Source organism: Biomphalaria glabrata, chromosome 3 (genome assembly GCF_947242115.1).
Source record: "Biomphalaria glabrata chromosome 3, xgBioGlab47.1, whole genome shotgun sequence".
NCBI classification, from domain to species: domain Eukaryota; kingdom Metazoa; phylum Mollusca; class Gastropoda; family Planorbidae; genus Biomphalaria; species Biomphalaria glabrata.
The window spans coordinates 13,083,647-13,097,732 of NC_074713.1; the positions used below are offsets into that span (position 1 = coordinate 13,083,647).

At 36.6% G+C, this 14,086-nt stretch overlaps 1 protein-coding gene across 1 annotated transcript in view; it reads right to left on the reverse strand.

Moving 5' to 3' along the window:
• The window catches only part of LOC106056314 (thyrotropin receptor-like), a 184,939-nt gene that overhangs the window by 33,218 nt on the left and 137,635 nt on the right, over window positions 1–14,086 (reverse strand). The window contains exons 3-4 of the mRNA XM_056023923.1: window positions 13,507–13,578; window positions 3,960–4,034 (exon numbers count right to left, since the gene is read on the reverse strand). Of these exons, the coding sequence (XP_055879898.1) occupies window positions 3,960–4,034; window positions 13,507–13,578 (147 nt within the window). The remainder of the gene's footprint in view (window positions 1–3,959; window positions 4,035–13,506; window positions 13,579–14,086) is intronic.

Consider the following 14,086-nt stretch of genomic DNA (forward strand, 5'->3'; position numbering starts at 1 on the left):
TGGGTTGGATTGTCGGGGAAACTCTGGACACACAAATCTCTGACCCATAAAGAGACTTTTTCCCCCTCGTATTATCCAAAGTCCAAACTGCTCTAAACTGTCTCCTTTGATTTGAAGTGTAGGCGATCAATAACAAGAACAAATGTGTTCATGATTTTAAAACGAATGGGTTTTAAAAAAAATATATTCAAAACTGGAAATCATGATCTATTGATCAGTTGTTTTGACAAATTCGAATCCTCCAAAATAAAAAAAAAATAAATATCGGATATTGTCATTATTTTTATAAACAGAATGTTGACTTAATAGGCTTTGAACTGCAGTAAGCAGGTAAAAACTAATCAGGAACAAATAATTTAAATTTACATACGAATCTAAAAACTATTTTGTATGTGATTAAGACATGTAGACGATTCTGTGATCAAAGATATGTAGGTAATATGTTTAGTGCATTTTGCGGTCAAATCAACAGTGACAAAGACTCAGAGTTAAGCTAGACGTAGTCTTATACATATAAGTAACATTTTCCTAAATAGTCCTAAACATAGTCTTAGACAAATTTCTAAAAAATATTCCTTAACATAATTCTAGACAGTAGAGATATTCCTAAACATAGTCCTATACAGTAGACGTAGTCTTAAACATAGTCCTATAAGTAGATGTAGTCTTAAACATAGTCCTATAAGTAGATGTAGTCTTAAACATAGTCCTATACCGTATGTGTAGACCTAAACATAGTCCTATACAGTAGGTGTAGACCTAAACATAGTCCTATACAGTAGGTGTAGACCTAAACATGGTCCTATACAGTAGGTGTAGACCTAAACATAGTCCTATACAGTAGGTGTAGACCTAAACATAGTCCTATACACTAGGTGTAGACCTAAACATAGTCCTATACAGTAGGTGTAAACCTAAACATAGTCCTATACAGTAGGTGTAGACCTAAACATAGTCCTATACAGTATGTGTAGACCTCAACATAGTCCTATACAGTAGGTGTAGACCTAAACATAGTCCTATACAGTAGGTGTAGACCTAAACATAGCCCTGTACAGTAGGTGTAGACCTAAACATAGTCCTATACAGTAGGTGTAGACCTAAACATAGTCCTATACACTAGGTGTAGACCTAAACATAGTCCTATACAGTAGGTGTAGACCTAAACATAGCCCTGTACAGTAGGTGTAGACCTAAACATAGCCCTATACAGTAGGTGTAGACCTAAACATAGTCCTATACAGTATGTGTAGACCTAAACATAGCCCTGTACAGTAGGTGTAGACCTAAACATAGTCATATACACTAGGTGTAGACCTAAACATAGTCCTATACAGTAGGTGTAGACCTAAACATAGTCCTATACAGTAGGTGTAGACCTAAACATAGTCCTATACAGTAGGTGTAGACCTAAACATAGCCCTATACAGTAGGTGTAGACCTAAACATAGTTCTATACAGTAGGTGTAGACCTAAACATAGTCCTTTACAGTAGGTGTAGACCTAAACATAATCCTATACAGTAGGTGTAGACCTAAACATAGTCCTATACAGTAGGTGTAGACCTAAACATAGTCCTATACAGTAGGTGTAGACCTAAACATAGCCCTGTATAGTAGGTGTAGACCTAAACATAGTCCTATACAGTAGGTGTAGACCTAAACATAGTCCTATACAGTAGGTGTAGACCTAAACATAGCCCTGTATAGTAGGTGTAGACCTAAACATAGCCCTGTATAGTAGGTGTAGACCTAATTATAGCCCTGTGCAGTAGGTGTAGACCTAAACATAGTCCTATACAGTAGGTGTAGACCTAAACATAGTCCTATACAGTAGGTGTAGACCTAAACATAGCCCTGTATAGTAGGTGTAGACCTAAACATAGTCCTATACAGTATGTGTAGACCTCAACATAGTCCTATACAGTAGGTGTAGACCTAAACATAGTCCTATACAGTAGGTGTAGACCTAAACATAGTCCTATACACTAGGTGTAGACCTAAACATAGTCCTATACAGTAGGTGTAGACCTAAACATAGTCCTATACAGTATGTGTAGACCTAAACATAGTCCTATACAGTAGGTGTAGACCTAAACATAGTCCTATACAGTAGGTGTAGACCTAAACATTGCCCTATACAGTAGGTGTAGACCTAAACATAGTCCTATACAGTATGTGTAGACCTCAACATAGTCCTATACAGTAGGTGTAGACCTAAACATAGTCCTATACAGTAGGTGTAGACCTAAACATAGTCCTATACAGTAGGTGTAGACCTAAACATAGTCCTATACAGTAGGTGTAGACCTAAACATAGTCCTATACAGTAGGTGTAGACCTAAACATAGTCCTATACAGTAGGTGTAGACCTAAACATAGTCCTATACAGTAGGTGTAGACCTAAACATAGTCCTATACAGTAGGTGTAGACCTAAACATAGTCCTATACAGTAGGTGTAGACCTAAACATAGTCCTATACAGTAGGTGTAGACCTAAACATAGTCCTATACAGTAGGTGTAGACCTAAACATAGTCCTATACAGTAGGTGTAGACCTAAACATAGTCCTATACAGTAGGTGTAGACCTAAACATAGTCCTATACAGTAGGTGTAGACCTAAACATAGTCCTGAACATATTCATTGGAGGGAGCACCAGGAATGAGCGTCTAAAGACAAACTGACTGGATATCATAAAAGAATGGACCGGCCTCTCTCTTGATATCTTGCTAGGAACAGCTGCTGACCGGGAAAAGTGGAGGGATTTGGTAACGCGAACTGTCACAGCACCCCTACGACGAAAATCAAGAGACAGATGAAATGAGGATGATACATAGCCCTAAACATAGTTCTAGACAGTAGACACAGTCCTAAACATAGTTCTAGTTATAGTCCTAGACATAGTTTTAGGCAGAAGATATATTCCTAGACAGTTGACATAGTCCTAAACATAGCCCTAAACAGTAGGCATAGTCCTAGATATAGTCACAAACATAGTCCTATTCGTTCACTAAATGCACATTTATTTGCCAATACATTGTTTGCTTTCATTATGGTCTCGCTTTAGCAAAACAAAACAAGAAAACAAAAAACGATGTCTATTTATACCTGGAAATAGCTACAAATACTTTGTCTTTATTTATTTTTGCTTCACCACATAAAAAGTGAACAATAAATATTAAAGTTATAAGACCGAATATAAAAGACTAATCTCGCAGAAATTTCCAGATAACATCTTCCGGCATAAACATTCCAACGAATGTCATAAAATTGTGGTTGACAACAATAGATTAACGACAGGGGGGACAACTCTGCTTGTCTTCAGTAGACAGAATGATCAATGGAGATTTGTTAAGTGGTGATTCTAAATTGACAGCGTGCCCTGTAAACCAAATGTCTTCTTTAACTTGGGATTATTATTCAAAAGTATTCACTCTCCGTAGCACTATGGCTTCTGTGAGTGTGTGAAAGACAGAGAGAGAGAGACATGTTAAACATACAGACAAACAGTGAGATAGATAGATGGATGATAGATAGACAGATGAATAGATAGATGGATGATAGATTTATAGATAGATATATGACAGATAGATGTCTGAAGCCAAAATGAGAGAGAGATATAGATAGATAGATAGATAGATAGATAGATAGATAGATAGATAGATAGATAGATGCTAGATATATAGATAGATATATGTCTGATAGATGTCTGAAGATAGATAGATAGATAGATAGATGCTAGATATATAGATAGATATATGTCTGATAGATGTCTGAAGATAGATAGATAGATAGATAGATGCTAGATATATAGATAGATAGATGTCTGATAGATGTCTGAAGATAGATAGATAGTACATTTACTGCACTATTCATCTTCAAATTTAAAGACAATGCCCTGTTGTTGTTGTTTAAAGATTATACAATAGAAATATGCTAGTATTAAATCTATACTCACAATATTTCTAGATGATCTAGTCCACTGAATGCTCCTGGTTCAATCACTTGGAGATGGTATAACTTAAATATTTCTCTGTAAACAAACAAAAAAAAGACATTTCTTTATTAAGTTATTTGCTATCACAAGTTACTAAATGACACTGAAAGTTCACTGACATTTGAACCACGGCTCTGTTGATTATGAACTATTGTGCTAGTATTGGAGTAGCGTCACATATACTTTGTAAAATAACAATCCAAATATAAAAATACACTTTTAAAAAAGCAAAGCTTACAACGGGAAATAACCGTTCAACTATTGCCATTTCTCTCAATAGTGCAAGATATATTACCATTAATTAGTTAACTACTTTGTTTATTTTTTTTTATTTATAAATGTATAGTCATCGACAATGGCTCATTGAGTAAAGGTTTAACTTAATCAGAGAATTGGAAGTGGACGTGGACCCACTTCAAGAAATTTTACCTTGCCTACCACTGGGGATCGAACACGAGAGCCTCGGCTGCGTCGCACTAGTATTAACGCCAAGCAATGACTGACACGAACTAAATGAATCACATTGAACTGTTGGATGAGGAGAAACAAAAGTGAATTGAAATGGGATCAAATCTTTCTTTCGGGTCCCATCTGACAGACACCATTCGTGACACAAGGCCTCAACATTGACCTGATCTTTTGTAATCTTTACATACAAGTTGTTCCCGTCTATACAGCTCCCGATCAAGCGTAGACCCGTCAAAGTAAGAAGCCTTCCAGAACTAGCAAAGTCAAGCCACAATTTATCCACATTTCAGTCATTGATGGTTCACGCCTCTGCACTCAATGTTATTTGAAATGTCTGGCAATTTGCTCGTATTGATCTTTTTGTTTCATCAAATATCTCACTTCGTCTTTTTATTATTTTAAAATTTCTTTCACTTCATCTTTCGAAAAATTGCAAAACTAGAACTGGAGTCATCCTTCTTTTCTAAAAACTACATCTAAGTAACAAGTTGATGACAGGAAGTGGGCGGAAACACGAAACAGGAAGTTATGGGTGAAACTCGATATGGACAAACTGGAAGTAGAGCAGACGTCATGCAATGGCGTCGACATGGGTACAAAAGATATAAGGACTTGAGGAGTTGTGTCGAACCGCGCGTGTGTGTGTGTGTGTGTGTGTGTTTGTTTGTTTGTTTGTAACTGGATAACTTTAAACTTTTAACTTCAGGGAAGGCAAAGGAAAAAGTTACTCCTGTTGTATTTATATTTTTCTCTATATTTCTTTGTTTACAAATGACTCAATATACATTACTTGGGAATTATTTGAATTTGGCCCCTCAGTTCGAACTTGAATCCTTAACACAAGCCTGTATACATGTGTATGTGTGTGTATGCATGTGCATGTGTGTGTATGCATGTGTATGTGTGCTTGTATGCATGTGTAGGTGTGTGTGTGTTTGTGTGTGAAAAGTCTTTACAGAAGAAAAAAAAAGCATTTTAGACTAGAAGTGTAGGAAAGTTAGATTACAGTAGCAGAGTAAATACATTTAATGTAGTATCTACGTGTTGTAGGGTGAAATACCATCAAACAACCGAGTGACCTCCTTTACTATTTCAACACTGTAGCTCCCTTCACCGTTCAAATCTTCACTTTTTTCCCTTCCCTCTTTCTTGGACGTTGCCAGGATGCACCTCCTGGAGAGGTCCATCTTCCTCGTGAGTCACGCCATTGTCTGTAAGCTTGTATGTGTCTGTGTTCTTCTCATCAGACGCTCCACAACGTAGTTACACAGATGATTGTCGCCTTAAAAACGTTGTTGTTTTTTATATTCTTATTCATCTTATTCCTATTCTATTTATTCGGATTCTACTTAAATTTCTATAGATATTTTTTGGTCTAAAAGTGCTAGCAAACTAATCGATTTTTGTTTGTAACTACCGTGCAAAGAAATGCTGTGTAACTGCCACGTTACATGCAAGCTGCCAGTTGGCATCGTAATAAATTCGAACCTGTATTGTGCACATAGTGTGCACCAACGCACCAAGAAGAACAGATCCGAAACGTAAAGTTTTGAAAATACTATTTAAAAGTCATAAAATATTCACATTATTTAAAATTCGTGAGATATTTTAACTATTAACAAGATTACAAAGACAGTTTGTGTCGAAACACAAACTCAAAATCGGCCCCCGAAGGGGTCCACCCAAGCAGACTTCAATATTTTCAGAAAGAACATCCAAATGAAATTATATCAAAGACAAATGAGAGATAAGAATGGAGAAAGAAGGTTGACAGATCGTGTGTAGTGCCCCAACGGTACAGCAGATCAAAGGATAGGTGCAAGTGAATGCAAAGTTAGATGTGAACCTGGCCTAACTAGTTCCCCTTTCAGACCTTGTGGTCTATAGGGCAGATGATGTAAAGTTCATCTGTTTTTGTGGCCTACGGTTAACGAGGTTGTCATGTAGCCAGCACAACGACCAACCGCCTTTACTTTTCCCCAACTAATATCAGGTACCCATTGGAGCTGGTTGGACTCAGAGGCGCCTAAGGATTCCGAAGTTGAAAATCCCAGTCTTCACTAGGATTCAAACCCGGGGCCCCCGGTTCGGAAGCCAAGCGCTTTACCGCTCAGCTACCGCACCTGTTCTGGCTTAACTGTAGTCTTATAATTGATATAATTGTTTTGAAAAGGCTCAATCTCTTATTCGAATGCTTAAAAAAAAAAAAAGAATTTCGCGCTAAGAAAAAGTGCACGAAAATGACGTTTACAAGATTACTATTCGTGATAATTTAGGTCTAACTTATAATGCATACTAATTAGCTTTTTCTCTTTAAAAAACTGCTTGCATAACTGATTTTAAAAATTAGATTTTTCGCTTTCAGAAAAAAAAAAAAAGTAGCCGTTGCATCAGAACTTTGAATGGTCTAAAATATTGTGATGTCGAATTTTCAATATCTTTTCTAGTTTACGAGATCTAAACGGGACGGACGGACAGACGGACAGACGGTCAGACGGACAGACGGTCAGACGGACAGACGGACAGACACTTCGCACAAAACTAATAGCGTCTTTTCCCCTTTCGGGGGCCGCTAAAAAGTCGTGAAACATTCAAACTATTAAAAAATCTTGAAACATCCCAACTATTAAAAAGTCGTGAAACATTCAAACTATTAAAAAATCTTGAAACATCCCAACTATTAAAAAGTCGTGAAACATTCAAACTATTAAAAAGTCGTGAAACATTCAAACTATTAAAAAATCTTGAAACATCCCAACTATTAAAAAGTCGTGAAACATTCAAACTATTAAAAAATCGTGAAACATTCAAACTATTAAAAAATCTTGAAACATTCAAAGTATTAAAAAGTCGTGAAACATTCAAACTATTAAAAAATCGTGAAACATTCAAACTATTAAAAAATCTTGAAACATCCCAACTATTAAAAAGTCGTGAAACATTCAAACTATTAAAAAATCTTGAAACATCCCAACTATTAAAAAGTCGTGAAACATTCAAACTATTAAAAAATCGTGAAACATTCAAACTATTAAAAAATCTTGAAACATTCAAACTATTAAAAAATCTTGAAACATCCCAACTATTAAAAAGTCGTGAAACATTCAAACTATTAAAAAGTCGTGAAACATTCAAACTATTAAAAAGTTGTGAAACATTCAAACTATTAAAAAGTCGTGAAACATTCAAACTATTAAAAAGTAGTGAAACATCCCAACTATTAAAAAGTCGTGAAACATTCAAACTATTAAAAAGTCGTGAAACATTCAAACTATTAAAAAGTCGTGAAACATTCAAACTATTAAAAAGTCGTCAAACATTCAAACTATTTATTACACTTTGAATCAAGGTGTTTAACTTGTCCTCACCAAGAAGTACATAGAAGCAGTGGCGTAGCTAGGGTGGGGGAGTCAAAATTTGAAAATCCCCCCGAGCCCCCACGTGAGAGTGACCGTTATCTCATGCCATGATGTCGAATGTCAAAATGCAGGGGCCCCTAAAGAGGTCAAGCCTTCCGGGCTCCCATATATAAGTCTAATTCATAAAGCACTGAGTGCATGTGTTTGTATGCTTCATGTGTGTATGTGTTTGTATGCTTCATGTGTGAATGTGTTTGTATGCTTTATGTGTGAATGCTGTTTGTGTTTGCAGCTATATTATTATTAGTAGAAACACTGAGACGGACAATTATAGTCAAACTGAATTTCCATTTGTTTGCACCAATATACTTATCTTATTTCTGAAATGCTATCTCTTACTAATAAGATAATGTAGATAACACTAAATACTCGAAGAACATTTACACAATAACAGAAATCGAAACACACACACACACACATGTATACTCACATCTGACTTAATGAAGCATTCAGCCTGACCTACTACCAAAGTAGGTCAACCCAACGCCTGGCACCCAGATTGCGACATAGAAATAGATCAAGAGATCAATACCGTGTCCCGTCTTTTTCATCTTTGTGCACTGGGTGAAATTTACTTTTGAAAAACTTAGGACCAAGATAATGACCTATCATTTGAACTTCGACGTCTCTCACAGTCATTCAGAGGTAGAGTGGAGCAAATACAGGGCGCCTCCATCGCTCCCTGCAGCCGCCCACCCACACATTACCCCCCCCCCCCCATATACACACACTGCATCATAGTCTTCAAACAGTAGACATACTCTGCGTCTCATACATAGACCTGACCAGAAGGTTCAAGGCGGAAGTTCAAGGTCACATGCATTCCCAATCGTGGATCTATAAAAACAAAATACATCTTACAAATATTTTATAAAAGTGCTTTTGATTGGCTTCCTAAATCGAGGGGTTGCTACTTTAAATTCATGTGTAAGATTTTTTAACTTTTTCTGATTTTTCGGACGCCTCAAGAGCTAGCCTTAACTAGGAATCAATGTTAGCAGAGATAAATAATGGCCTCAGGCCGTTGTGCTTCCTTTTTATCGTCGGACAAAAAAAGAAAAACAAATGAGAGACCCCATAGATAGTAAGGTCTGAGAGGAAACCCACTACTACTATTAATGGCAATAACTTCGATTCCGAAGATTAAGGATGAGTGCATTCTGTAACATGGCTACGCAGACCCAGTTGCGATTTGCATATTTTTCCACACCTCGTGCAGACCAAGCGGTTGTCCACCGGCGGTCTATTTAAGTTTTCTTTTCGTCTCCTGCGCCTGTCTTCAACAAAGGCGTTTCTGTTGGTCTCAAAGGTGTATCCCGCAGCTTTTGTGAGAGCTCTCCAACTGTCTCTTTCAGATGCCATCTGATGCCAGCTACTTTCCTTGTGCCAGTGAGGGCGAAATGGCGCCTAAGTTCATCTTTAATGAGTTACTATTACTACTTTTGTAATTTTTGTATATCATAAGTGAATATTGAAGTATATTAACGGTATGTACTCGTCACTTTTTCCCGTCTTTAAGATTCCCCCCAGGATACGCCACCACTAAAAGTTATGTGCTTACTGAATGACTGAACTTCTATTATCTCCCTTCCATTGGTGTAAGTCTTCGACTTTCACAATACAATGTGTGTATGTGTGTGTATATGCGTGTGTGTGTGTATGTGTGTGCATGAGTGTGTATATGTGTGTATGCGTGCGTGTAAATGTCTTCCTCCCTCTTTGTCTTCTCTTCCGTCTATGTCAATGTGTGCGACACTCTTTGACATTTGATTTGTGTCTTTCATCGCCAAGGCCTGACATAGTGACATACTTATGTCAAACAGCTAGGTTTCGAAACAAAGACACCTCCTAATCTGTTTGACTCTCAGACTTACGATGCTAACTTCGTCCATTGAAAATAAATGTCTCTAGATATTGAAATCGGAGTTCAGACCTTCCAACACATTCACAACATGTTGCAATACACATTGGAAAGTTAGATACCAACTACACGTGACAGGTTCAACGATTTCTTTGTGAGTCAAAAGTCATACTTTAAAGAACATTGGAGGGAACGCGAAGAGAGGGTCATCCAAAGAAACGTTGGCTGGACAGCGGAAAAAGAATGGCTTCTCTCTTGATATCCTGTTAAGAACAGCTGCTGACCGGGGAAGGGAAGGGATTTGGTTTCGCGAACTGTCACAGCACCAAGGGACAGATGAGGAGGAAACAAAGTTAGTGGCAAAACAAATTACTAAATAAAATGAGTTACTGACAAAAAGATTTTTTTCAGTGAAATGACAAGGTGACAAATGACAGGATGATTATGGATGAGAGGGGCCCCCAAATGAGTGGGTTTTTTTTTACATTAAATATCAAATATTACGCAAAATGCAGGAGCCACTAAAGAGGTCAAGCCCCCGGACCCCCAAATGGTGGAAAATTCCTAACTACGCCCCTGATACAGATACGACTTATCTAAACATTACGTATATAGACATGACTTATCTAACCTTGAGTAATCTAAACTTGTTTCATCTAAAAATGACATATCTAAACTTGACGTATCTAAACTTGATGTCTCTAAACGTGATTGATCAGCTATCATTGAGTAAACACTTATTTAAATAAAGCCCAGAAGAAAATCTGTAAACGTCCCAGCCACTGGAGGATCCAGGGGGGGGGGGGCGTGGTAGGGGCGATAGCCCCCCCCCACTCGGCCGACCCCCAAAATAATTTTTTTCGGCGGCGATCCTCAGAAGGATGCGTTTCTGCAGTGAAAAATGCAAGAAAATACTTTTTGCGTCGGCCGAACCCCACTGCGGAATCTTACAGCGCTCCCCCAGACCCCCAAGCTTGCAAGAGAAAGGCCTCAACATGACTTTTTATTTTTTCGCCGAAGGTTGAGAAACACTGCTCTATTTTATTCTCATATACATATGTATATGCTGTACGCACGTTTATGCATAGGGTTAGGGTTTACTCGGCGTTAGGGTTAGGGTTTTGAAAAAAATCGCCCCCCCCCCCCACTCCAAAGTTCTGGATCCGCTAGTGGTCCCAGCATCGGTTGGGGGGCGAAAGTTTGTACCGCACCTTGCCTGGAGTCACCAGTGGTATGTGCGCGCACGCGAGGGCAGAATGTCATACCCAATATTATTCTTGTATCTTCCCCTCAGCCTGAGATTTGAAAGTGTTTAAAAGTTAAAAAAAAAAATCCTTCACTATTTCTAACCAGAGAACGAGACTGCCATCCATTTACATAAAAGAAACGAGATCTAGAATTTAAGAGAAAGGAATTGAACATTCTGACAGCTTCCGGAAATCGTAAGAAAGAAAAAATAAAAGAACCAGCACGGGCATTAAGACATTTGAAACTGTCTCTCTACATACAGTTGGCCCTTAGCGTCCTCAGGCCAGGACATAGTTGGCTGTAGATCTATTGGCAAGTATTAAATACGTGTCGGTGCATAGAGTTCTCAAACTTCTCGACAGCCACGCCAGAACACGTTCGTAGAGAAAGGAGAGAAAACAAGAAATGGAGATGTCAGAGCTAAAAGTTTGCTCAACTTGATTTTGAAAAATAAATCAGAAGTGGAACACCTTGGTGCTTGTCAGTTGTTGGTTATCGTTGATGCAAATCAGCTGGTACTAACTGTGACGTCCAACATTTCTGATATTCATGCTGAAAATATTGAAACCTGCCTTGTTTTAACTGCCTGAGTGAACTACTAAAGGAGCCGAATCTGAGTTTGTGTTTCGAAAGAAACTGTCTTAGTAACTTTGTTTTTTTTATATATAGTTTTAATACAGTATGCCTCTTTTGTTGTCCATTATACCAGCATAACGAGGATCTAACATTTCAATGTTTTGATTTAATAACTAAAGACACAGTGTCCTAGCTAAACAATTTCTCAAAATCAATTGTCGTTTTAGAAAGTACCACGAATTATCATTCTGTAATTGTGAATTGTTTTTTGATTAGATCAAATCGGAGAATTTTCTCTTACAAACAGTGACACTGACTCGAAAACGTTAGGACATCACGAAACACGCTACTAATGATTTGATTTTATGCTAATTAAAGTTGGCAAGCTTAAAGCCTCAATTTTCAGAAGAAGCTTGAGAGGGGAAAAAAAATTATTGGCCACTTCGTAGCAAATAAAAATAATTTAGAATAAGGCTTCTACAAGCACTATGACACTGCTCAAACTTAGTATCTTTGGTAGTTTATTGTCTTGGTAACGGGCAGTAGCGTCATACAACATATAACTAAATGTTTTTGAGTATCTTATCTTATATAATAAAGACGTTACTTCAAAAAAAAAAAAGAAGATGATTACGTCCTACGCGTCATGCATTTAGTCATGCATATTAACCAATGACCTAAATTCTGCCATGTCACTGGTTTTCCTGGCTAGCTCAGACAACCCATTCCATGCTCTAATAGCACTAGGGAAGAAGGAGCATTTGTACAAATTTATCCTAGCATATGGAATAGGAACATGCCTTTATCTTTGTGTCTTTCAGAGTATTTTATTAAATTTTGTTTTTGTATTTGAAGATTATGGTTCAGTGTTTTATGTATAATTGATAGTCAACTTTTAATTCTTCTATCAGAAGGCTTTCTAAATTTAGTGATTTTGCTAAAGGTGTTACTCTAGTCAAATGTGAATATTCGTTTGTTATGAATCTCACTGCTCTATTTAGTGTCTGTTCCAGTTTCTTAATGTTTTCTTGAGTTGAAGGGTCCCAAACAGATGATGCATATTCTATTATTGGCCTAACCAAGGTTAAATAACATTTTAGTTTGATGTTCTTATTTGATTTATAGAAATTTCTTTTAATAAACCCTAATGCTTTGTTTGATTTTTTGTTAGTTTCATCAATATGGGGATTCCATGACAGTTTTTCATTTATTATAACACCTAGGTATTTTGCGTTTTTAGTGTGTGTTACTGGTTTACCATGAATAAGATAAGTGGAATTAATTTCGTTTAGTTTTTTGTTACTCTTAACAACTGACATTTTTCTGGGTGGAAAGACATGCTCCAATTTGATTCCCATTTCTGTAATTCATCTAATTCCTTTGTAATATTTCTGTATCTTGTGTTGTTTATACTACATCTTATCAAATGCAGATGTTATTTCAAAAAAGAAGATAGCAATACTAATGGCAATATGATATACCGGTATATTTTTAATGGATTATTTACATTAGTTTATTTGTTTTTAGACTAGGCAAAGTCCATGGTACCATTTTGTTCTGCCAATTACATAATCCATATTTTAAAAAGCAAAGGCAAAAGCAATATGATATTTCCAATATGATAATAAACTACAAGTAGTGAACTAACCAACGAAAGGTGCAATCCAGTCATTGTTATTTATATATAAACTCATATGTAAAGAAAAAAAAACTTCATATTTATTTAATTCAACGTAATTGAATGAGCCTGTATGTCTTACTGTGGCGGACATTGTAATTCTTTTTTCTTTTAAGTTTATAACAACAATTCTTGATCTTTATAATGGGTTGCTCTAGTGCTAGAGAGATTTGTTTTCAAGAAGAATGGTTTCAATGTCAAGAAATGGTCAACAAATAATCACAGAGGTGAATAAAATAATAGAAACTAATGACTTACAGCTGTCTCAGTGAGCCATATCTGTCGAATGACCGTGACGGTAGCACCACCATTTGTGAGTTGGTTATTGCACTGTGAAGTGAAACAAAGTGGGAATTAGCAAGACATGATTTGAATAAGCTGCATTATTTTACATGTATTTTGTATAAGATAAAAAAAAAATTACCCCTGAAATGTCCAGAAGTCCATTTGTCCAGCATATTTTATTTTAAAACGGATATTTAAATTCAATTGATTCTAAAACTAATAAAGTTATGGAAGTTTATTAAAGTTAGTTATTATCTTTTTCCTTTGCTTCATTGCGTCACACTCTTTTCATTTGACCATCCACAATGTCTACTAGCATTATATCAGTGGTTCTTAAACAGGAGCAACATCAGTCCGGGGGAGCGTGATAGGCGGTGCTAGCAGTTGAGTAAAGGTAAAAACAACGTTACCTAATGTTCTACCTTGATTAAACACATTTTTTTTTTTACAAAACTTATATCAACTCACTCTGTCTGTCTTTTATTCATTGTCCCTAACAAAACATTAATCAATCAAAAAAAAAAGAAAATTAATCAATTAATAAAGTAATTGG